Below are 22,259 nucleotides of genomic sequence, written 5' to 3' on the forward strand. Positions count from 1 at the left end.
GTCCTGGTGACGGTGGGAACGTTTGGGACCGACGTGGCATGTGGACGTATTGAATGGCCTTTGTGAACTCTGGTTTTATTATGATATCTCACCGCGCTTGGGTAAAAAAGGCGGAGAGACTAGACACATCTGGGCCCACAAGTTTTTTTTAGGAACAGGAACACCCAGCCCAGGCTGTGGAAGTAACACTGGAACCTAGTGTGCTAGGTTCTTCCCGAGGGGACAGTGTGCCATGGGGCCTTCATGGACCCTTCATGGACCGTGGCTTTATTCGTCATTCATAAGGAGGTGGGCTGTTGTGGAAGACCTTTTTTTTTTTTTTTTTTTTTTTTTTTGCTGTACGCGGGCCTCTCACCGCTGTGGCCTCTCCCGGACCGGGGCACGAACCCCCGTCCCCTGCATCGGCAGGCGGACTCCCAGCCACCGCGCCACCAGGGAAGCCCTGTGGAAGACCATTTTTGCCTTTTTCGCACCTGGTCGGTTGGAAGTGTCAGCATATGAATTATTCACGAGGGGGTGGATCAGCGTGCTGAAGGGGTGTGCTGAAAGGGGCGTTCTGCAGTCTGCCGGGCAAATTAGATCTCATTTATTAAGCGTAAAGGTGAGTAGCACCCCGAGTTTTCTGTGGCTTTTCTAGGGGCGTTGTGCATAATTCATGAGGGGCGTAGCTTTTACGGCTTCATCTGCATGATCCGCTGTTAGCTTTCCCTTAGAGGTTTCAGGATTTAAATTTTGCGTCTCAGAGAAGGGACGAGGCCTCGCTCATTGTTCATTCCCTATGGCCCAGTAATCCCAGATTATCAGCAAAGGCTCTAGATTCAAGTCCCAACGATCCTTGCCAGCTGTGTGATCTTTGGCAAATTTTTCTGTGAGCCTGAAAAAATGAGTAAGAGCATAATGATGATCAGATTAGTTTACACTCATTTAGCACTTTATTAGCCCGTTTAATCTCCACAACAATTCTAGGTGGTAGGTTATTATCGTCCCATCTTATAGATGAGGAAACTGGGACACCGGGAGACTAAGTAATTTGCCTAAGGTTACTCAGTCATTGAGTCTGAGTCTACAGTCCAGAGTCTGTAGTCTTAATCAAATGTCATAATGTCTCTCTCCCATCCACCCAATTCAATGGTACTACTACTACTGTTAGTCATGTAGCACCGTGTGCCAGGCACTGTTCTGAGACCTTTCTACATATTTATTCATTTAAACTTCATCACAAGGTAGGTTACTATTGTTCTCATTTTATGGGTGGGGAAACAGTGGCCCAGAGAAGTGAAGTGCCTGGTCCCAAGTAACACAGCTAGTCATCGGTGGATGGAAATGATTTTTGTGAGGGTTTAAGAACTCTCTAAGGAGGTCACCTTTGAGCTGAGACCTGAAGGACAAGAAGGAACCGATTTCCTGCTCTGCATTCCTGAGACCAGTGGCGCAGTGCATGGAAAGGGCACACCACAGGAACCACCACATAGTGGGCGATCAGTTAATGTGATCTGTTATTATTATTTGACAGAATCGTACTGGGTGCTTATCGTGTGTCTGGGGCTTTGGTATCCAGTCGTATCTCTGGTGACCTGGTAGTCTGTCCTACCTATTTAATGGACATTGGTGGCCTTAGCACTCTGTTTTCCAGTGTAATTCTGGAAGGGTGTTTCAAGGCACTATTTTTTAGATAATGTCCCAAGTTGGGGGTTTCTCTAGTGGCTGTGTACACCCTCACCCATAAGTAATTTTACATTAATATAAAATATATTTACATATCACCTTTAAATTAACATATAATACTTTAAAAATTTAACATTGCCCTGTGCCAGCACTGTTCTGAGCTCATTCCATAGTTCATATTCTCTGGTTTTCACAGTGACACATTTTGCCTTTACGATGTAGATGGGGTCTACTACTATCCCCATTTTACAGTTGTAGAAACTGAGGCACCTGCCAACGGTATGTGGTAAACCTGGATTTGGTTGGACCAAGGCAGCCCTGGTTCACGTGCAGTTAGTCAAGGGTGGGGAGGAGGCAGTTGCACTTCCCTTGGGTTTCCCCTGTGGTTCTGCAGCACCTTTCATTATTCATGAACGGGAAGGGGTGACCAAGTTGCCTCTCCTGGAGTACCATAATCCCTACTTGCTGGAGAGGGCTGTCTTGAGTGTATCTGTCCATGCAGTCTCATGCATAATTCATGAGTAACTGGGTGGGACCTTTTTTGGCCTCTGAGTTTCCAGGTTGGGCTGCTGCAGCATCAGCATTCATTATTCATGAGCTGGGGGAGTGTGTTTTCCCTGTGTTAGCCCTATTTCCCTGCTTAATGGGTATTAGATGCAGTAATGGGCGGAACTGTCTCTTTTGTTCTTGCCCACCGGGCCTCATGCATTACTCATGATAAGATGTGGCCTCGGTCTCCTTGGCTTCCAGGCTGCAGCAAGGTCATTCATTATTCATGAGCATTGGGGTGTGGCTTCCATGTTTTAACATTGGCTTTCTGGTTGCAGGGTGTTAGTCAACCAGCCACCCGGCCTCGTGCGTAATTCACGATCAGGAAGTGTGGACTTGATTCCTTTTTTGGTTTCCAGTGTAGCCTGGCTGTAACAATGTATTCATTATTCACCTTCCATGGGAGTGCCCTCTATGTCGTTTTACCTGTTTTCCTAGTTACTGCCACAGTAGCCACCAGGTGGAGCTATTCGCCTTCGAAGGAGTCACAGACAGGCAGGGACCATCATGCATGATTCATGAACGGGCGCGGCCTGCCTGCATCCGGGTTTCTGGGGGTGGGGCCCCCGGTTTTGTTCCGGCCCCGGGCTCAGCGGCCGCCATCTTGTGTCGGCGGCGGCTAAAGGGAAGGAGGTGCCAGGGACGAGCACAACCACTACGGCCTGAGGAGGAGAAGGCGGCGACGGCGATTCTAGGCGGCCCAGGCGGCAGGGAGGAGGAGGAGGAGGAGGAGAAGGAGGAGGGTGGCGGCCGGGCTTGGCTTCGGCTCCTAGAGGAGTTGGCGGCGTCGCGACCCGGGGAACCGGCATTGGTAACAAATGGCCTTTCTCAGCTTCTTGGCCGGGGCCAGGGGCTTCGGGAAGCATTGGAGGGTCTTGGGCCGGCGCAGGGCCAAGCTGACGTTGGGGCGGGCGGTGATGACTCGGACGCAGGGACCGTTGGAGAGAAGGGGGGGTAGATCTTGGGGCGGGGCCGACATTTCCCATCCGGGACCAGCCCAGTCCCTCGGGCTCCAAAATCTGACCTTAGGGTCAGACCCCCAGAATCTGCTTTTAGAGACTCAGGCCAACATTCCTAGTCAGTGACCTGACCCCATCCTGAGCCTTGCATCGCAGATCGGAACTTCCCCCAATCAGCAGTAGAGACTTACGGGATCAGCATTCCTGGTCAAAGCCTCCTACCAGTGTATGTCATTAAAGACCTTCCCCAGAATCTCTCTTCATTCACTCCTAGTTCCTCAGTATTTGCCCTCGCAGCTTTCAAGAGGGGCCAGACCTCAGGGAGGGTCCATTTGGCTTCATTTCTAAAAGAGTCTTTTCTAGCATCTTCCTTCAGAACCTACCCCCCCAACACACACACACACACACTCTCCGCCCCCCCACCCGCCCTCAGAGCTTTGAAGGAGTCTAGACCCTGTGAAAGGCCATTTGTGCTTGGCCTCCATGTCAGAGAGCACTCCCCCACATCTCAGAGGTCTCCCAACCCACCTTGGCCCAGCATCTTCCCTCCAAAACCTCTCCAGGCCAGCATTTCTATTCAGAGGTTTCCACATAGCACTCACCTTTAAAGACTCCTTTAATTCCTAGAATCTGCCCTTAGAGACTTCCTTTACGTTAAGAGAACGCACCCTTTTTTATGGTCCCAGTATTCTCTTCAGAGAGTACCTCTTGCAGGCCTCAGCATCTCCCCCATCAGACACTCATAACCCCCAGTATCTTCCCTCAGAGCCTCCCAGGGGACCAGACACCAGGGAGGAACTGTTTGGACATATAATCCTCCATCAGAGATCTCTCTGCCAGCATCTGTCCTTGCAGACCCTGTTGGCTCCTGGTCCCTTCCATCAGAGTCTTGCCTCTCAAATCCCACGCTTCACTCAGCCTCTGCCTTCAAAAGCCAACCAGGGTTTCAGCTTCTCTCACAGATCTCACATCAGGCCTAAGAATCTGCCCTCAGTGCCTTTCAGGATTCCAGCATCTTCAGTTAGGCTTTCAGCTTCATAGGACCCCAACATCATTGTCAGTTGTCCCTTCCCACAACACGTCCAATTCTCCATCAGAGTAGGAAACCCCTTTCTCTGCATCTACTCTCCGAGCCTCCATGGGGTCCCACATAATTGGTCAGAGAAACCCAACCCCACCTGAGGACCTAGCCAGTATCTGCTTACTGAAGTTTTTAGGGCCAGAACTGTCTGGGCTCAGCCTCCCCTTTGCCCCTACTCCTCAGGGCAGCTGCAGTACCTAGCACGTACCAATCAGAGATCAACACAAGACCTTTGTACTCCATTAGAAATCCCTCCACGAGCCTACCCCGGGTGTCAGCATCCACCCTCATAGCCTCTTGGGACTCTGACATTAATGTCAGAGACACCTTTTCCCTGCAAGTCCCAGTTATTTTTGGTCAAAGATTTCCCTCTGCCACCAGTGAAGACCCCCCCAGGGCCCCAGCATCCTCCTGATGGAGAACACCCCCACCCCCAGACCCCAGCGTCTTCCCACAGCCTCCTTGGGCTGCAGCGTTCCCCACCCATTCCCTGTGCAGCCGCTGGGGCCTCCGGTGCAACTTCCTGGCCCTTTCGTAAAAGCTCCTTTTCCAAGGACCCAGATACGAGTCTTAACAGCCTTGCCCAGCACCACCCCTCCTGCCCCCCAGGGCTTCTAACATCCCCTTTCCCATCTCCCTCTGAGCCTCCAAGGGCTCAGACAACCGTCTCCTGACTCTTTTATATTCCCAGGGACTTCTCAGTTAATCCCTCCTAGGAGTCTTGACAGGCCCCAGCATCCTGTGCCCTAGCTTCTCTCCATCCTGATAACTTGACCCTGTGTCTACCCTCTCTCAAACCTGCTCCAGGACTCCTACCTCAAACCTTCTTCTCTGGTTTGGGTGGTAGACAACGCTCAGGCTTCAAAATCAGCAGATTGGAGACCTCAGGCAAGTTCTGAAACTCTCTAAGCCTCAGTTCAGCTTTGCTGAACAATTGATAGTATATGTGTTCTAATTGGGGCCTGAGCATGTGTTGAGAGAGAAAGGTTTCGAATTTATGCTGGGGGTGGAGGGTCTTAGCTCCTCTCTGGGGTTTCTGCCCCAGACCCCTCCTGCTTGCCTTGAGACTGGCCTGATCCAAATCTCTGCGATTGAAATCCACTCTCAGACCATCAACCAAAACCTGCTTAGACCCTTGTTGCCAGCATTAGGGGTCTGGATGTCAAAGGTCCAGATAGCAGAGATCTCTCTGGCCCTGGATCATCTCTGATTTCGGAAGTGGGAAGATGGTGTGTCCCAAACAACAAAATCAGTGACAAGGCAAGGTGATAACTAAGTAGTGGAGGCCTCTGCAGGTGCCCAGGGAGGAGCTTATGTCCTTAAGCCTCTGAGTTCTGACCACAGACCTTGACTTTTTTAACCTCCCTAGCAGCCCCTTGAGGATATTTCCGTTTGCCTCTGCTTTGGGGGAAAAAAAAGGGGGGGCTCAGAGGAAATGAGATACCTGTCGTGCGTCAGGAAGTCAGTAAATGGAAACATATGGTTTGCCTTGGTCTCCCTACTAACTCACCAAGCCTCTTCTACCCAAGTTGGTTCTTAGCATTCCCAGCAGTTCAGCTAGATGACTTGGACCTAGCCAGCCCCCTGCCTCCTGGGTCCCCCTCCCTCACCCCTCATCTCTTAGCCCTGTGGGCTGGGCCCTGAGCTGGGTCCTGACTCTGTTCCCCCAGGAGGCATTGGCAAACAGTCCAGCACCAGCTGCATGACTCTGGGCAAGTGACTGGAGTTCTCTTAGCCTTTGTTTTCTTATTTGTGACATGGGTGTAAGGTTATCTGGTTCGTGGGCATTGTTAGGATTATACAGAACCCTTTACTCTGAGATTGACAGGCAGTAAGCTCTTGGTAGGTGGTAGGGAGCTCCTGTCATCTTGCTTAGTGCTAGCATGTGACAAGGGCCGAGATGGAATCTTAGGTACAGTGGGGGTACTTGGTGTGATTGGGTGTCAGAAAAGGCTCAGTGTAGGAGAACAGAGGCTCAGAGGAGCATTGGGGGTGGGGGGGACTGATTGGGGGTCCTGTTGTCTCCAGCGTCTGGATCCAGTCACCCTCCCCTCCCCCCCCACGCCAATTTTACTTCCACAGCAGCCTGCATTGTTCTGTCTCTGGGACCTAGTCCTCATGAGCTCAGGTTTTTCCATTTGCCTGTCAGGGACACTCGGCCCTGCCTTGCAGGGTCAGGACTGTTGAGGGGATGAAACGCCGTAACATCAGGAAGCAGCCTGGGCCTCAGGGTCAGCAGATCCCCGGGTGGTTCCGGCTTGGCCACTCTCTTTGTGGAACCTCGGTCAAGTCACCAAACTTCCCTGAGTGAATTTCTTTTCCTCCAGTGTGAGTTGGGAGTGTTACTGATACCAAACCCCACCCACAGGGGTGCCCTGAGGACAGAGTGAGGCACAGACCATAAAGTGATCTGTGTTTGACATTTGGCCCAGGGAGGACTCCTAATAAATACTCGTGTATCATTATTGTTGATCTGTTTAAGGGACTCCACACACAGACAAGGCTTGGGAAGTGTGTGTTTTCTCTCTCCCTGCGACCTCTTTTATTGGCCCTGGGTGTTTTCCCCTCCCAGAGCTGGGGGTGGTGGGAAGCGGATTGGACTTTGTGAAACTCTCCTCAATGAGCCCCTCTGGGAACTGAGTTCTCAGCACGGTTTCTCCTGCCATCATGCCACCCTGATGGATGTCCAAGCTGCGTTTCCCTCTCGATTCCCTGTCACTGGGGATAAGGGAGAGGAGAAGGGCTGCATGCTATTGCCTACCTGCTCTGTACCAGGCTCTCTGGCCTGTGTTATATCTCATCACCTCAACAACTCCGTGGGGTTGCTATTATCACCCCTGTTTTACAGGCAAGGGAACCGAGCCCATAGGGGTTAAATGATGACTGTCAAGGAGTGCCAGGGTCTGACCTGAAGTTACATCCTTTCCCTGACTTCTCCACAAGTACATTCTTGTCAGTCCTTTCCCCCCACAGTATTGGAGTCTCTCCCTCATTATGCTGGGCTGGGGAGAAAGGCGAATGGCCTAGTGGTTAGCAGCATGGATTGCAAGCCACACCACCTGCGTTCAGATCTTAGCTCTGACAGCTTTGTGACCCTGGGCAAGTCACCACATCTCTCTGTACCTGTCTCCTCTTCTGTAAAATGCGGGTATTAGCCCTTACGTCTTCCCTTTCCCCACAATCACCACTAACCAACAGGAATACCCACGTGCCCTAGGCTCACCTCTGATCTCTTTTTTCCTTCCAGATGTCCGGCTCGCCGCTGTCCAAGAAACGTCGCGTGTCCGGGCCTGATCCAAAGCCGGGTTCTAACTGTTCCCCCACCCATTCCGTGTCGTCCGAAGTGCCCTCGGTGCCAACCAACGTGAGTGTCTTCTTCCTGGAGACTGGCAGGCGGGGTGGTGGGTGGGAAAGTCTTCTGTATCGCTGTCCCATCTGTCCCTCCCCTCCTCCTGCATGTCTCCCTGAACCCGTTCTTCCCCTCCATCTCTAGGGAATGGCGAACAACGGCAGTGAAGCAGACATAGATGAGGGACTTTACTCCCGGCAGCTGTAAGTGGGGCCGAGGTTGGACTGTGAGGTGGGAGGGGGCACTGAGTGGATAGGGTCAGAAGGGCCTGGTCCTGACCTGAGACACCCCCTAACCTGGCAGGTATGTGTTGGGCCATGAGGCAATGAAGCGGCTCCAGACGTCCAGCGTACTGGTATCAGGCCTGCGGGGCCTGGGCGTGGAGATTGCCAAGAACATCATCCTTGGTGGGGTCAAGGCTGTCACTCTGCATGACCAGGGCACTGCCCAGTGGGCCGACCTCTCCTCCCAGGTACCTCTTCCCATCGCCCTTCTCTGCCGAGACCCCATCCCCCCAGGCTACACAGCCAGTTCATTTCTTTCCTCATTCCCCTTTGCAGTTCTACCTGCGGGAGGAGGACATTGGGAAAAACCGGGCTGAGGTTTCCCAGCCCCACCTGGCTGAGCTCAACAGCTACGTGCCTGTCAGCGCCTATACTGGACCCCTCGTAGAGGACTTCCTCAGTGGCTTCCAGGTACCTTGGGCCACCGCCCGACCTCCTGCCCAGTTCTCTCAGAGCCCATCTCTGGTTTATTCATTTGATCAATATTTAATGGATTAGCCCGGGTGCCAGGTTTCATGCTGAGGCTGCAGCTAGGGGATGCGGGCAGGCTTTAGACGCTGGACCTGCCTCTTCAGGGGGAAGATGTGAGCCAGCAGACAGGACAGCATAGTGCACAGACTGGAGCCAAACCGCCTTGGCACAAGTCTCTCATTGTACTAGTGTGACCTTGGGCAGGTCACTGAGTCTCCTGTGCCTGCCTTTTGTCTGTAGACATGGGAATGGTAGTAATGCCGACTTCATAAAGATTTTGTGAGGGCTGAGCACTTAGAATAGCAGCTGGTTTTTGGTTAAATAAAAACCCTGGTCTGGAAAGAGGAGCTGTGGGAGCTGAGATTGTTTCCTGTGGTGTCCCAGCAAGCCAGGACACTGCTGCCGAACCCTGATGTAGCTATGGGAGCTCACCCCGATGGAATGGGTGGGCATTCAGGCAGAGAGCAAAGTCCCAAGGATCATGGCTGAGCAGGTGTTGTCCTGAGAATTGGGAGCAAGTGGGTGTGGTAGGAGTGAGCTCAGACTTTGGCTGAGGATGAAGTTTTACTTCTGTGTCTCGCAGGGCATGGCAGGGTTGTAGGCAGGCAGCAGTGGGTGTTGGCAAATGAAGGAGTCAGCTGTTGTCCAAACTCTGTCCTCCCAGCTGCCTCTTTACCTTGCCTGCCGTAGTTTAGGGATTCACATTTCCCTTCACTGAGTTTCGCCTGGGCTGAATCTGATACGTGGTAGATACTTTGTATTTGTGATAGAGAGCTGAACCAGCAAAGCCTTAAGGACTCCCTGAGGCCTCGCACCAGCCTTCCTCCACCGTCTCCCCCTTCCCCCTTTCCCCTGGTGCTGGGCCCTCGCCTGAGCTGCCACCTCTCCACAGGTGGTGGTCCTCACCAACACCCCCCTGGAGGACCAGCTGCGGGTGGGTGAGTTCTGTCACAGCTGTGGCATCAAGCTGGTGGTGGCAGACACACGGGGCCTGTTTGGGTGAGTGCCCCCACCCTTTTCCCCTGACCCCTGCCACGCCCAGGAAAAGACCCCCAACCTCTGACTGCCCTCAGCCCCTTGGGTTTTGGATGTCGTGTCTTTACCTCACCCCATGTAGCATGAGTGCCATCTGATTCCCAGCAGTGATGGGCTGAATTTGCTCAGCAAGTATTTGCTGCATCTTGAGGGACACGTGGGGTCCCTGAGCGCATGGGACTCGAGCATCAGCCCTATTGCCTCCCTCTACAGGCAGCTCTTCTGTGACTTTGGAGAGAAAATGATCCTCACAGATTCCAATGGGGAGCAGCCGCTCAGTGCTATGGTTTCTATGATCACCAAGGTGAGGAGGGCAGCCTCAGGGGTCCTGGCATGCAGATGGGCAGCAGGCCTTCCTGTCTGCTCCTGGTACCCTGGGCCTGCCTCTGAGGTACTCCTCCTTTAACCAGGACAACCCCGGTGTGGTTACCTGTCTGGATGAGGCCCGGCATGGCTTTGAGAGTGGCGACTTTGTCTCCTTTTCGGAAGTACAGGGGATGATTGAACTCAATGGAAGTCAGCCCATGGAAATCAAAGTCCTGGGTGAGCTAGGGCCCTGGGGAATCAGGGGAGATAGGAGGTGTTTCCCTGGACTCTGCGTGAGGGGAGACACATCCTGGGTGTCTGAGATGAACCAGAGACAGAGTCCCCTGGGGTCCACCCAGAGCTGGGGACGTGGGGGAGAAGTGCTGTCTCGTGTTTGAGCTGTTCCTAGAAGAGGCTCCTGGTATCTGCACTGAGGGGGAAAAGGTCTCTGGTGTTTGAGCAAAGCAGATCAGAGGATCCACTCGTGTCTGACTGGATTCGGACAGGGAGCAGAGAATGTCTTCTAGCGTAGACTTGGGGTCAGGGACACAGGGTCCCATGGGCTCTAAGCTGGGCTAGAGGGTAGATGGTTTCTGAAGTTCGAGTGGAATCGATTACTCCTGATGTCTGGGTTGGGTCAGGGTTGGATTTTTCCTCATCTTGTGGGTGTTGTGGGTTTTAGGGAGGGTGGGTAGCCTGACAGTTTGCCTGTCTACCCTAGGCCCTTACACCTTTAGCATCTGTGACACCTCCAACTTTTCTGATTATATCCGTGGAGGCATCGTCAGCCAGGTCAAAGTACCCAAGAAGATCAGCTTTGTGAGTGTGGGGAGTAGTGGGCTCTGGGGGTGGTGCCAGGCATTTCCAGGTTCTCCATTCTTCTCTTCTGGTTCTGATGCTCTGCCCCCCACAGAAATCCTTGTCGGCCTCCCTGGCAGAGCCTGACTTCGTGATGACGGACTTCGCCAAGTTTTCCCACCCCACCCAGCTGCACATTGGCTTCCAGGCCCTGCACCAGTTCTGTGCTCAGCATGGCCGGCCCCCTCGGCCCCGCAATGAGGTGGGTAGGTGGGTGAGCCAGCCAGGGCAGATGACCTTGGCATCGAAGGCCCACAGTGCCTCTCTACCTAGCCCCCCCGCCCCCGACAGTGGCCTCACAGGCGCGCTCTTGGTTCCTTCTGCCCCACCAGGAGGATGCCACAGAGCTGGTGACCTTGGCCCAGGCTGTAAATGCTCAAGCCCTGCCAGCAGTGCAGCAGCACAGCCTGGATGAGGACCTCATCCGAAAGCTAGCATATGTGGCTGCTGGGGATCTGGCACCGATAAATGCCTTCATCGGGGGTCTAGCTGCCCAGGAGGTCATGAAGGTCAGCAAAGATGGAGAAGGACAGGGTTGGGGTGGGCCAGACACCTCCCTGATTCCATCGCTTGTCCATCTGTGTCAGGCCCCAGTTAACCACTGACCACTTTCCCTGTCCTGCCCAATCCCCAGGCCTGCTCTGGGAAGTTTATGCCCATCATGCAGTGGCTGTACTTTGATGCACTGGAATGCCTCCCCGAGGACCAAGAGGCCCTCACGGAGGACAAGTGCCTCCCGGTATGTGAGCGGGGCCCTGGGGGAGTCGTCATTGGGGGCATTTCTGGTGAGGCCTCTCTCTGACGCTTCTCCCTTTGCATTCCTCAGCGCCAGAACCGTTATGATGGGCAGGTAGCTGTATTTGGCTCATGCCTGCAAGAGAAGTTGGGCAAGCAGAAGTACTTCCTGGTGAGTGATCCACTGGGACAGCCACTTTCTTCATCTTCTGTGGCCTCTGGCTACCTCTTACACGGGGTCTCCTTCTGCCTCCTGAGGGCGGGTCTTTTGGTTCTTATATCTCTACCGCATGACTTTTGCCATTTTCTTTTATCTTGAGGGAAAGCCTGATGTGTCCTTCTGTTTCCACCATCTTGCGCCTCCTCCCTCAGATGCCTGGGTTATTTCTCATAGCCCTGGCACTTGAGGATGTGGCACTAGACACACCTCTCCCCTCTCTTGCTGTCTTCAAGGGGAGTGAGAGTGAGGAGTGATGAGTGACTTCACACTGACCTGCATCACCCTGACTAGCCTCTTTCTCTCTTCTTGGCTGTCTTTTAGGTGGGCGCAGGGGCCATTGGCTGTGAACTGCTCAAGAACTTTGCCATGATTGGGCTGGGCTGTGGGGAGGGCGGAGAAATTGTCGTCACAGACATGGACACCATTGAGAAGTCAAATCTGAACAGACAGTTTCTGTTCCGGCCCTGGGACGTCACGGTGAGAGCGGTGGGGGTAGGAGGTGGGACTTAGTCATCTTGTTTTCCTCTTTTGTTCTCATTCTTCTTGGAAAAGGGGCTTTACCACCTTTTTCTTTCCTTCACCTTCTCTCTGTCACTCGTTCAACAAACATTGAGTACCCTTCCATCGAATCTACCGTTTTTTATTCTCTTTTTTTTTTTTTCTTTTTCCTTGACTTCTTATGAGTGCTGGTTGGGACAGTGTGTTGGGGGTCCCAAGTTCAATGATTCACTAGCCCCCTGGGACTCAGCAGTACTCAGCATGTAGTTGTACTCACAGTTAACGATTTCTTCTGGCAAAAGGATGCATAACAAAATCAGCAAAGGGAAGTGGCTCATGGGGCGGAGTCTTGGGGGAGACCAGGCACAAGTTTCCAAGACTCCTCTCCCAGTGGAGTCGCACAGGACATGCGTAATTCCGCTAGTAGCGAGTTGCAACAGCACGTGAAATGTTGCCAACCAGGGAAGCTCGTTAGAGACACGGTACCCAGGGTTTTTACTGTGGGCTGGTCACATAGGCACCCTCTGCTGGGAATGTCCCCAAATTCCAGACTCCCAGAAAGAGAGCAGGAGTTCAGCATAAACCACAGGGTTTGCATAAGCAGTCTAGGCACAGTGAGCAGCCCTTACCAGGTACTGAATGGCAAGAACCCTCCAGAAATCCAGGTTCCCAGACTCCAGCCAAGGGCCAACCTGGCCAGCAGGCCTCTTTCCTAGGAGAGCACTTGTGCTAGGTTCACTCTTCTCTGCACAGATAGAAGCTGGGTTATATGGTGATCTAGTTAGGAAGCCTTCTGTAGGGGACAGTGTCATTGTTGCCTGGCCAGGATCGATTCCCCTTTTGTTCATTCATTTATTCACCAAGTAGTTACTGAGTAAGTTCTGTTCTAGGTACTTGCAGTACACCAAGGAAACAAAGATTTTAGTGGGCGGGGACAGACAGTAAACAGTAAGCACAGTACAATAGCGAAGTTTATAGTTAACATCCATAAGTGCTGTGCAGAGGAAACAACAAAAACAAGATGAGGGAAGTGGGCAGGCCAGGGAGATAGGTTTGCAGCTTTGCTTACAGTGGTTAAGGAAGGGCTCGTTTCTGCCGACTTGGAGGGAGTGAGAGAGTAGAGTGCCTTCTGGGGAAGAGTGCTGAGGTGGGAGGGTAAGAGGAGATGAGCTAGAGGAGATGGGGGCCAGCGCATTCTGCCTTCAGTGGAGGTGGGAGCCAAGGGAGGGTTTCCAGCAGAGGAGGGACGTGACCTGGTTTGGACTTTGAAAGGATCCTTCTTGTCTATGTGCTAAGATTCTGTTTCGTTTGGGGGGAATGTTCCCCAGCCCTGGGTGCCGTTAACGGAAAGAACAATAGAAGTTGGGTAGGCAGAAGAACAAACGGCTGGCCTATTGTCTCCAGCCTATGTCTGTGCACTGCTTCCCTTTTCACTGAGCCCCTGCCATAGCCGTCAGAGCCCTAGCCATGTGGTACTGTCACGGACTGTCTCCTGCCAAACCAGGGAGCCTCCTGAACTCAGGGCTTGGTTCTTCCCAGCATTAAATAAGCCAGCCTTCAGGAGGACAGCTCTGTGGAGGTTCGCTGGTGCATGCATGAATAACTGAGTTCTGTTCCCCCATTCCTACCCTTGCCCCCCCCAGAAGTTAAAGTCTGACACAGCTGCTGCAGCTGTGCGCCAGATGAATCCGCACATCCAAGTGACCAGCCACCAGAACCGTGTAGGCCCTGACACCGAGCGCATCTATGATGACGATTTCTTCCAAAACCTGGACGGTGTGGCCAACGCCCTGGATAATGTGGATGCCCGTGAGTTTGGAGGCGGGTGAGGCGGTCAGGGGCCAAGTTGCGTGCGTGCATGTGTGTGTGTGTGTGTGTGTGTGTGTGTGTGTGTATCTTGGAGGTGCCTGTCTTCCAGTCTCCTGATGTTCATTTCCTGGCACTCACGTTTTGTTGTGACCCCCCGCCCCCCCAGGCATGTACATGGACCGCCGCTGCGTGTACTACCGTAAGCCACTGCTGGAGTCAGGCACACTGGGCACCAAGGGCAATGTGCAGGTGGTGATCCCCTTCCTGACAGAATCATACAGCTCCAGCCAGGACCCGCCTGAAAAGTCCATCCCCATCTGCACACTGAAGAACTTCCCCAATGCCATCGAGCACACCCTGCAGGTGATCAGCGTAGGGGGAGAGGGCGGGGGGCAGGCACCCGGCCTCACGGCCACTGGCCCCCGTGCTTTTTCTTGAAACCTTCCTCTCTTACTTTCTATCTTGCAGCCTTGGTTTCTAGAATGATTCATTCTTTTTTGTTTTTTAACTTTTCTTTTGAAAACTTTTCAGCGTTTAGACAGATACAGAGAACAGTGTGGGGAACACTCAAATACTCTTAGATTTAACATTTGTTAACGTTTTGCCACATTCCCTTCATAGATTCATGTGGCTTTTTCTTCTTTTGGTGAAGTATATCGTGGCCATCACAATGCTTCACTCCCTCTGCTTCTTCAAAGGGAGGATATATTCGCACATAACAGGGTCTCAACCTCAGCACTGATGACAGTTGGGGCCCGATATCTCTTTGTCATGGGGGCATCCTGAGCACTGTAAGATGTTTAGCAGAATCCCTGGCTTCTACCCACTAGATGCCAGTAGCACCCCCTTCTGTTTGTAGCAACTAAAAATGTCTTCAGACATTGCTGGATGTCCCCTGGGGGCAAAATCCTCTCCCAGGTGAGAACTGCCCCAAGGTAAGAACTGCCCTGTCTAACCAAAACCCCACCTTCCTGCTGAACAAAGTTAATGGTAATTCTTACTGTCTTATTTGTCTTACTATTATCTTACTCCTTATTTGTCTCTAATACTCAGTCCATATTCAGGTTTCCCCTGCTGTTGCTCAAAATGGGTTTAACAGCTGGTTTTCCAGGTTGATTTTGTTTGCGTGATGCATATACGTACAGAATACAGGGCAGCGCACATATTATCTGGCTGAGTTTTTTACAAAGCGAACATTTCTAGGTTGTCCAGCACCTAGGCCTACAGACCAGAACCTAAGGATAACCATTGTGTTATCAGATGATTCTTAGTACAGTCTTTGAGAGCAAACCATTCAGAATGTTTAGTAAAAGTATGGGGCGGGGGGGTGGGAACAAAATAGGGAGGGGGGGGAAACAGTTCCCTCTATCACTTTCCCTTCTGCCCCTGCAGTTCCAGACTCGGTGTCTTTGTATTTGTGCACCCACCACAGACTCACTAGGCCATGAGTGACCTTGGACTTAGCCTCTCCATGCCTCTGATGAAATGGAGGTGACAGTAATACTTCATGGGGTTGTAAAGCATTTAGCATTCACTATGTATCTGGTGCTGTTTTAAATAAACTTTAAATATATACATACTTGGCAACCCGTGACGTACATATTACTGTTACAGTATCTGTTTCGGAAAGGAGGGCACAGAGTTAAGTGTCAGCGTGTGTCCCTGAAGTCGCAAAGCTAGATACTGTGTAGCAGAGCTGGTTTTGATCTCTGACATCTATATCCTCCAAACTCCCTCACCAGTGACAGCACTTACTGTTCTAGGAATTCTCAGAGGGCAGAGCCTCTGTCCAGTTTGCTGCTGAGTCCTCAGGGCCTGTATAGGACCATAATTTTAAATACGTAATGTAATTTTAATATACACGTAACTGAATTGTTTCTTTTTTATTGAGGCATGACATACCTCACGTAAGGTACACAGAACTAAATATTTTTCACGCATTCACTAGTGTAACTGCTGTCCAGATCAAGTTCATTGGTTTTTCAAATTGAGGTGCTGGGGATGGTGGAGTGGGGAAGGTTGGGAACAGTGGTTGCGGGGCTTACCTTCTCCCAGAGCACCTTTGTTCATCCTGTTTGATTTGTTCACTGATGGTCTTTCTAATGCCTCCAGAAGCCCATTTTGTCAGCTATCGCCCCCTGTAACCTGTTTGCTCTGTCTGCAGTGGGCTAGAGACGAGTTTGAAGGCCTCTTCAAGCAGCCGGCAGAAAACGTCAACCAGTACCTCACGTAAGTAACCAAATGCCCCCTCACCCCACCCCCTGCCCCCCAGCCAGGGCATCCTGTCTGCTTTCCTCACCAGTGTGACACCCAGCCAGGCACACTTCTCAAATGAGTCAGTGAATGCTGGGGCCTCCTTCCACTGGGGATCAGGACTAGCTTTCCGTGGAGAAAGTCGGGTTTCCCTGGAGCCCACGCTTGGGGCCGCTGTGTAATCCTGCCCTTTTGACCCCTCCAATTCCTGATAGAGACCCCAAGTTTGTGGAGCGGACCCTGCGGCTGGCGGGCACCCAACCCATGGAGGTGCTGGAGGCTGTGCAGCGCAGCCTGGTGGTGCAGCGGCCACAGACCTGGGCCGACTGTGTGGCCTGGGCCTGCCACCATTGGCACATCCAGTACTCTAACAACATCCGGCAGCTGCTGCACAACTTCCCTCCCGACCAGGTAACACCCACTTGCCAGGTCCATTTGGCGGGATGCGTTTCCCAGAAACAGGAGCCTGCTGTGAGCTCTCCGTGTGGCTCCTCTCTCGGTCATTAGTCCAGCTGTGGCAGATGCCCCAAGGCATGGGGGTCTCACACGAATGATTAAACTTGACCTGTTTTTGCTGTCCCCTTTGCTTTGAGCAAGAGACTTCATTTCTGTTTCCCTTACCTGTGGTGTAGGCTGACTCACCCACCTCCCAGGACTGTAAGGATCATAGTGGAGAAATTTTGGAGTTAAGAGCTCAGGAATCAGTGGGGGTTCAAATCCCAGCTCCATTTTCATTTGGGCAAGTCACATACCTTCTCTCTGTACTTCAGTTTCCTCATCAGTAGAGATAACAATAATCTATCTCATGAGGGTTTTTGTGAGGATTTATTGGTATTTATTAATATTAACTTAGTACAGTGCCTAGCAATTCATAAGAGTTTGTTAAATGGCTGTGTGGCTTGCACAGAGTGAGTGCCAGGAGTTTTTTTCAGTGAGGCGCCCCTGTTTCATTCAGCCTGGCATCAGCACTTCCATCTGTAGGACCCTACAGTCTGGGTTGTTCATGATCGATTCTAGCCCCCTGCGCGTGCCCAGCCAGGAATAGTGAGTCAGGGCACATCCAGGGCCAAGGTGAGAAGTTAGGATTGTTAGAGAGGACTCCAATCTCAGGTGCTGCTCCTCTCTCTACTTCCTTAGCTCACAAGTTCGGGAGCTCCATTCTGGTCTGGGCCCAAACGCTGTCCACACCCGCTCAGCTTTGATGTCAAGAATGTAAGTCTCCTCCTTGGGGTCTCCTAGGGTCAGGTGGAGGGTGCGTGGGTGGGAAGGAGGCCGAGACTCCCCAGGCGAGGGTGGACGTGCTCACCCTTCTGGGCCCTGCCTTCTCCCAGCCTCTGCATCTGGACTACGTGATGGCTGCTGCCAACCTGTTTGCCCAGACCTACGGGCTGACAGGCTCTCGGGACCGAGCTGCCGTGGCAACGCTCATACAGTATGTGCAGGTCCCCGAGTTTACCCCCAAGTCCGGCGTCAAGATCCATGTCTCTGACCAGGAGCTACAGAGCGCCAATGCCTCTGTTGGTGAGGATGTTTGGCCAGTCGGCCAGGAGTCACCACCCCCACCTGTCCCCTGCCCAGTCCAGCCTTTTCTGCCCCTGGCACTGCTCTGCAACCCCTGGCCTAAGGCTTCCCCACACCTTCCTTTGGAGCCTCCCTTGCTCTGAAATGAGGGTCGGTTGGGTTAAATTCTATCCCTCCTGCCTCCTCCTCCCCACTCTCTGGCCCTCGGGAGAACTAGCTGTTTGTTTCTCTTGCTCTGTGTGTGTTTCCCTTGGAAAGAACAACTTTTCTCTGTTCCTTCTTGATCTGTTTATCTGGAGGGTGTGATTTCCACCAATGGTCTCGCTCCCTTGGTGTCTGCCCCATCTTCCCACCGCCATGTTCCTCTGTGTGCATCTTTGCCATGGTATTGCTCTCCACAGTTTTCCTCATCTCCCTCTCCATATCTCTGCCCCAGTTCCCCATCTCTCTCCATCTCTTTCCCCCAGCTCATGCTGTATATCAGGGGTAAGGGCCAAACAGTGACTCTTCTAGGCTTTGCAGGCCATATAGTGTCTGCAGTTAATCACCTCTGCAGTTGAAGCACAAAAGCAGCCATACACAACATACAAATGAATGAATGTGGCTGTTTTTATTTTCTCCCATGTCCCCATCTTCCTCCCCAAATATATATCCGTCATGTTCCTCTCTGTGTATTTCCTCCATCTTGTTCCTCATATACATGCACATGTATGTATCTGTGTGTAATATATATAAAACATGCAAGGTGCATGTAAAATGTATATAAACATTGTGTGTGTATACACACACACACACACACACGTACACAGCATATATAGGGTATATATAAGATGTATCTATCATGTGTATAAAATTTTTTCTCACCTATCTCATCCTCTGTATATGCCCCTATTTTCCACTCTTCATATATTCTGTCCCCCAGTATCTTAACCTCAATATCCACACCTGCATATTTCTCCCAACTTCCCCTCTATATATCTTCCCCTGCCTTTTTCCCCTGTATCCTCTTATGTCTCCCCACCTCTCTCTGCGTTATTCTTCCTGAGATCTACAGCTCTCCCATCCTGATCTGTCCATCCCCACTTCCTCCTAATGTCTTCATTTTCAGTTCCTTAGCGTCTCTAGAGATACCTCTCTCTTGATATACCTGCCCCCCGCCCCCCGTCTTGTTCAGGTTTGTACTCTGTTGTCCTGCTCTCTGCCCATCGCTCCTCCTCTCTCCCAGCATGTCTTTCCTTTTCAAATCCTTTATCTACCTAACCACCTTTTGCCCCACCTGGGCTCCTGTTTCTACCTCAGACCCTGGCCTGGGGTCCAAAGGGTTGACGGTGTCCCTCTCTCCCTGCAGATGACAGTCGTCTGGAGGAGCTCAAGGCCACACTGCCCAGTCCAGAAGAGCTCTCTGGGTTCAAGATGTACCCCATTGACTTCGAGAAGGTGCTGGGTGGGGGCCCTGGGCAGGCAGTGGGGATGGGCTAAGCACAGATGGGCTGGACAGAACAGGTTCTGGGGATCTAGAGGCAGCCCCAGGCCTTTGTGGGATTGGATCACAGGCTTGCTATGGGGCCCTGAACGAATAGATGTTCCCAGCCATGCCTCTGTGATCTGAGAGCCCAGCAGGTAATTTCAGTGGAGGATACTTGTGTCTCCGGAGGCCAGGAATCCTCCTCCTCCTCTGATCCTCTCCTTATTGTCTCCCCACCCTCCTCCCTTAACCTCTCACTCATAAAAGGATGATGACAGCAACTTCCATATGGATTTCATTGTGGCTGCATCCAACCTCCGGGCAGAGAACTACGACATTCCCCCTGCAGACCGGCACAAGGTGAGGCAAATCTAGACCTGACGTTTCACCCCCTCCCAGGCTGCAGCTGCCCACATTCTATCCCTTCTGTAGAATATGAGATTCTTCTACCCTTAACTTCCTTCCTTGATCCTTTCCTTCCTCACAGAGCAAGCTGATTGCAGGAAAGATCATCCCGGCCATTGCCACGACCACTGCAGCCGTGGTTGGCCTTGTGTGTCTAGAGCTGTACAAGGTGGTGCAGGGGCACCGACAGCGTGACTCCTATAAGAATGGTTTCCTCAATTTGGCCCTGCCTTTCTTTGGCTTCTCCGAACCCCTTGCAGCGCCCCGTCATCAGGTGAGGGCCTGCATCAGGGGAGGTGGATTTGTGGGTGGGTGTTTCTCTGTAGAGCTGGCTCTAGTTTACTTCATAGCCTGTCACCAGGAGAGGGTTTCTGTCAGTGTGTACCTGTTCCTTTTGTGTACCCCCTTGTTCATTTATTCACTCATCATATTTTTTTTTTTTTTTTTAGTATTTTCTATGTGCTAAGTACTGGTCTGATTCTGCCTGTGGAAGCCCTCAGAAAAGATATTTGAATATTAGATTATGATTAATAACTGCACAATAGTAGCACCCAAAATTTATTGGGTGCTTAGTATGTTAAGTGCTTTTGCTTGCTTCTTCATTCACTCAGATATTTACTGAGCACCTACTGCGTGCTAGGTACTCTTACAGGTACTAAGGTTATATTCCTGAAATAGAGTAACACAATAAATGATTTTGGAACCCCCCAAAAAGAACAGGATAAGGAGAACTTGAGAGTACCAGGTGGTGAGGGGATGGGTTTGGGATTTTAGATGTGGGATAATCAGGGGTGGCCTTACAGAGAAGATGACATGTGAGTTCAGACTTGGAGGAGGTGAGGAGACAGGCCACAAAGGATTTGCCGGGAAGGCGTTCCAGACGGAGGGGCCAGTCTCTGTGAGGGTATTGAGGTAGGAGTGTGCCTGGCATGTTTGAGGAAGAAGTCGTTAGAGCAGAGTGAGTGAGAGGATGAGGGGATAGGAAATGAGGAGAAGAGAATAGGATTCCAGTGACTTAAGGCCCTATCTCCATTATCATAAGGGTTTCAGTCTTTACTCAAGGCAAGATAAAAGCCATGAGAAAGTTTTGGACAGAAGAGGCTTGTGATCTGACTTAGCATGTCTGCGTGAGTGGAGGGGGAGACTGATGGGGCTGCGCCCTCTGGTGGCCCCCACCCCATTGGCCTGCTCCTTGTCCCACAGTACTATAACCAAGAGTGGACATTGTGGGATCGCTTTGAGGTACAGGGGCTGCAGTCTAATGGTGAGGAGATGACCCTCAAACAGTTCCTTGACTACTTCAAGGTGAGACCCCTTTCCCTCTCTCACCCCACTGGGGTTGGAGTGTGCAGGTGACTGGCTGGCCTGTCCACCCCCGTGAGACTGCTGTCCTCCCCCTTCTCCTCCAGACAGAGCATAAGCTGGAGATCACCATGCTGTCCCAGGGTGTGTCCATGCTCTACTCCTTCTTCATGCCGGCCGCCAAGCTCAAGGAACGGTTGGATCAGCCGTGAGTTGGGTAGTGGGAGGCCTCAACTTGCAGCTGTCCCACTCCTGCTCACTGCCCTTCACCTCCTCTGCCCTCAGCTACCTGCCCCTCTTCACTTCCTTTTTGCCCCCCTGACCCTCTGCTCCCCCGCCCCCAGGATGACAGAGATCGTAAGCCGTGTGTCGAAGCGAAAGCTGGGCCGCCATGTGCGGGCCCTGGTGCTTGAGCTGTGCTGCAACGACGAGAGCGGTGAGGACGTTGAGGTTCCCTATGTACGATACACCATCCGCTGATCCCTGTCCTCTCCTGCAGACTGACCGCAGGCCCCCTCTCCAGACCCCTTCCAGCCCAGGGCTCCCATTTGGCCTGTGTCATCGGCCCAGCTATCCGAGCCTGGTGTTCCCTCCTCGTCCCTCTACCTGAACCCCTCTTGCCGCTGCTTCCTACCTTGTTTGGGACCTGAATCCTAATAAAGCGTTGTAAACCCAGATGTGACATAGCTGCTGGTTCCAGGGAAAGAGGGGACTTTCTGGAGCTGTCTGGTTCAGATAGGAACCAAAAGGGCTCAGCCTCACCCCAGCTGCCAGCTTCCTGGGCAGAGAAAACGTGGGAACTGTCATGTCTTCCTCCTGCCCTTTGTGCTTAGGAAGAAATGGAGGCAGTAGTGAAGCTGTGGAGAGCAGGTACCTAGGTCCTTGTGACTTCACGGGAGGTGGGTTCAAATTCACTTTCTCCATCTCTAGCTCCTAACTCCCTGCCATATTGATTTTGAGAGGTAGTTAAGAGTAGTGTTTGAGCAAGTCCTTTAACTTCTCTAACCTTGTCCCCCCTCTGTGAAGGGAAAAGTTATGGCAACCAGTTGGCCAGGGCTTGGTCACTGTGGCTTATGTCCTTGGGGCACACCCCTTCCCAACCGGACCGAAGCACTCAGACCCTGGACAAGGCTTTAGCATCATGGTTCCCACTGCTAGGAATGCCTGTGGTGTCCTTAGTTCAACTTCCCTGCTGCAGAGGGGCCTCAGCAGCTCTGCTGGACTGAGGAATGCCAATGTTTGTGCACAGTTTGCAGTTCTTTTTTACTTTTTTTTTTTTTTTTTTGTGGTACGTGGGCCTCTCACTGTTGTGGCCTCTCCCGTTGTGGAGCACAGGCTCCAGACGCACAGGCTCAGCGGCCACGGCTCACGGGCCCAGCCGCTCCGCGGCATGTGGGATCTTCCCGGACCGGGGCACGAACCCGCGTCCCCTGCATCGGCAGGCGGACTCTCAACCACTGCGCCACCAGGGAAGCCCCAGTTTGCAGTTCTGAT

At 52.2% G+C, this 22,259-nt stretch overlaps 1 protein-coding gene across 1 annotated transcript; it reads left to right on the forward strand.

The window, feature by feature from the left end:
• Positions 1-7,501: 7,501 nt before the first annotated feature.
• Positions 7,502-21,440, forward strand: UBA1 (ubiquitin like modifier activating enzyme 1; the record flags this gene model as incomplete). The annotated part of the gene is made up of 25 exons (XM_079727128.1): positions 7,502-7,618; positions 7,748-7,806; positions 7,907-8,075; positions 8,164-8,298; positions 9,251-9,357; positions 9,607-9,697; positions 9,804-9,936; positions 10,421-10,518; positions 10,613-10,759; positions 10,890-11,066; positions 11,192-11,296; positions 11,384-11,464; positions 11,834-11,989; positions 13,654-13,819; positions 13,986-14,182; positions 15,984-16,048; positions 16,288-16,483; positions 17,210-17,284; positions 17,404-17,593; positions 18,942-19,030; positions 19,326-19,418; positions 19,546-19,737; positions 20,667-20,768; positions 20,873-20,973; positions 21,110-21,440. The coding sequence occupies 25 exons, from the start codon at positions 7,502-7,504 to the stop codon at positions 21,243-21,245; spliced, it is 3,177 nt and encodes a 1,058-aa protein (XP_079583254.1). The 3' UTR covers positions 21,246-21,440.
• Between the last annotated feature and the right edge of the window lie 819 nt (positions 21,441-22,259).

Source organism: Hyperoodon ampullatus, assembly GCF_949752795.1.
Source record: "Hyperoodon ampullatus genome assembly, chromosome: X".
Classification (NCBI taxonomy): domain Eukaryota; kingdom Metazoa; phylum Chordata; class Mammalia; order Artiodactyla; family Ziphiidae; genus Hyperoodon; species Hyperoodon ampullatus.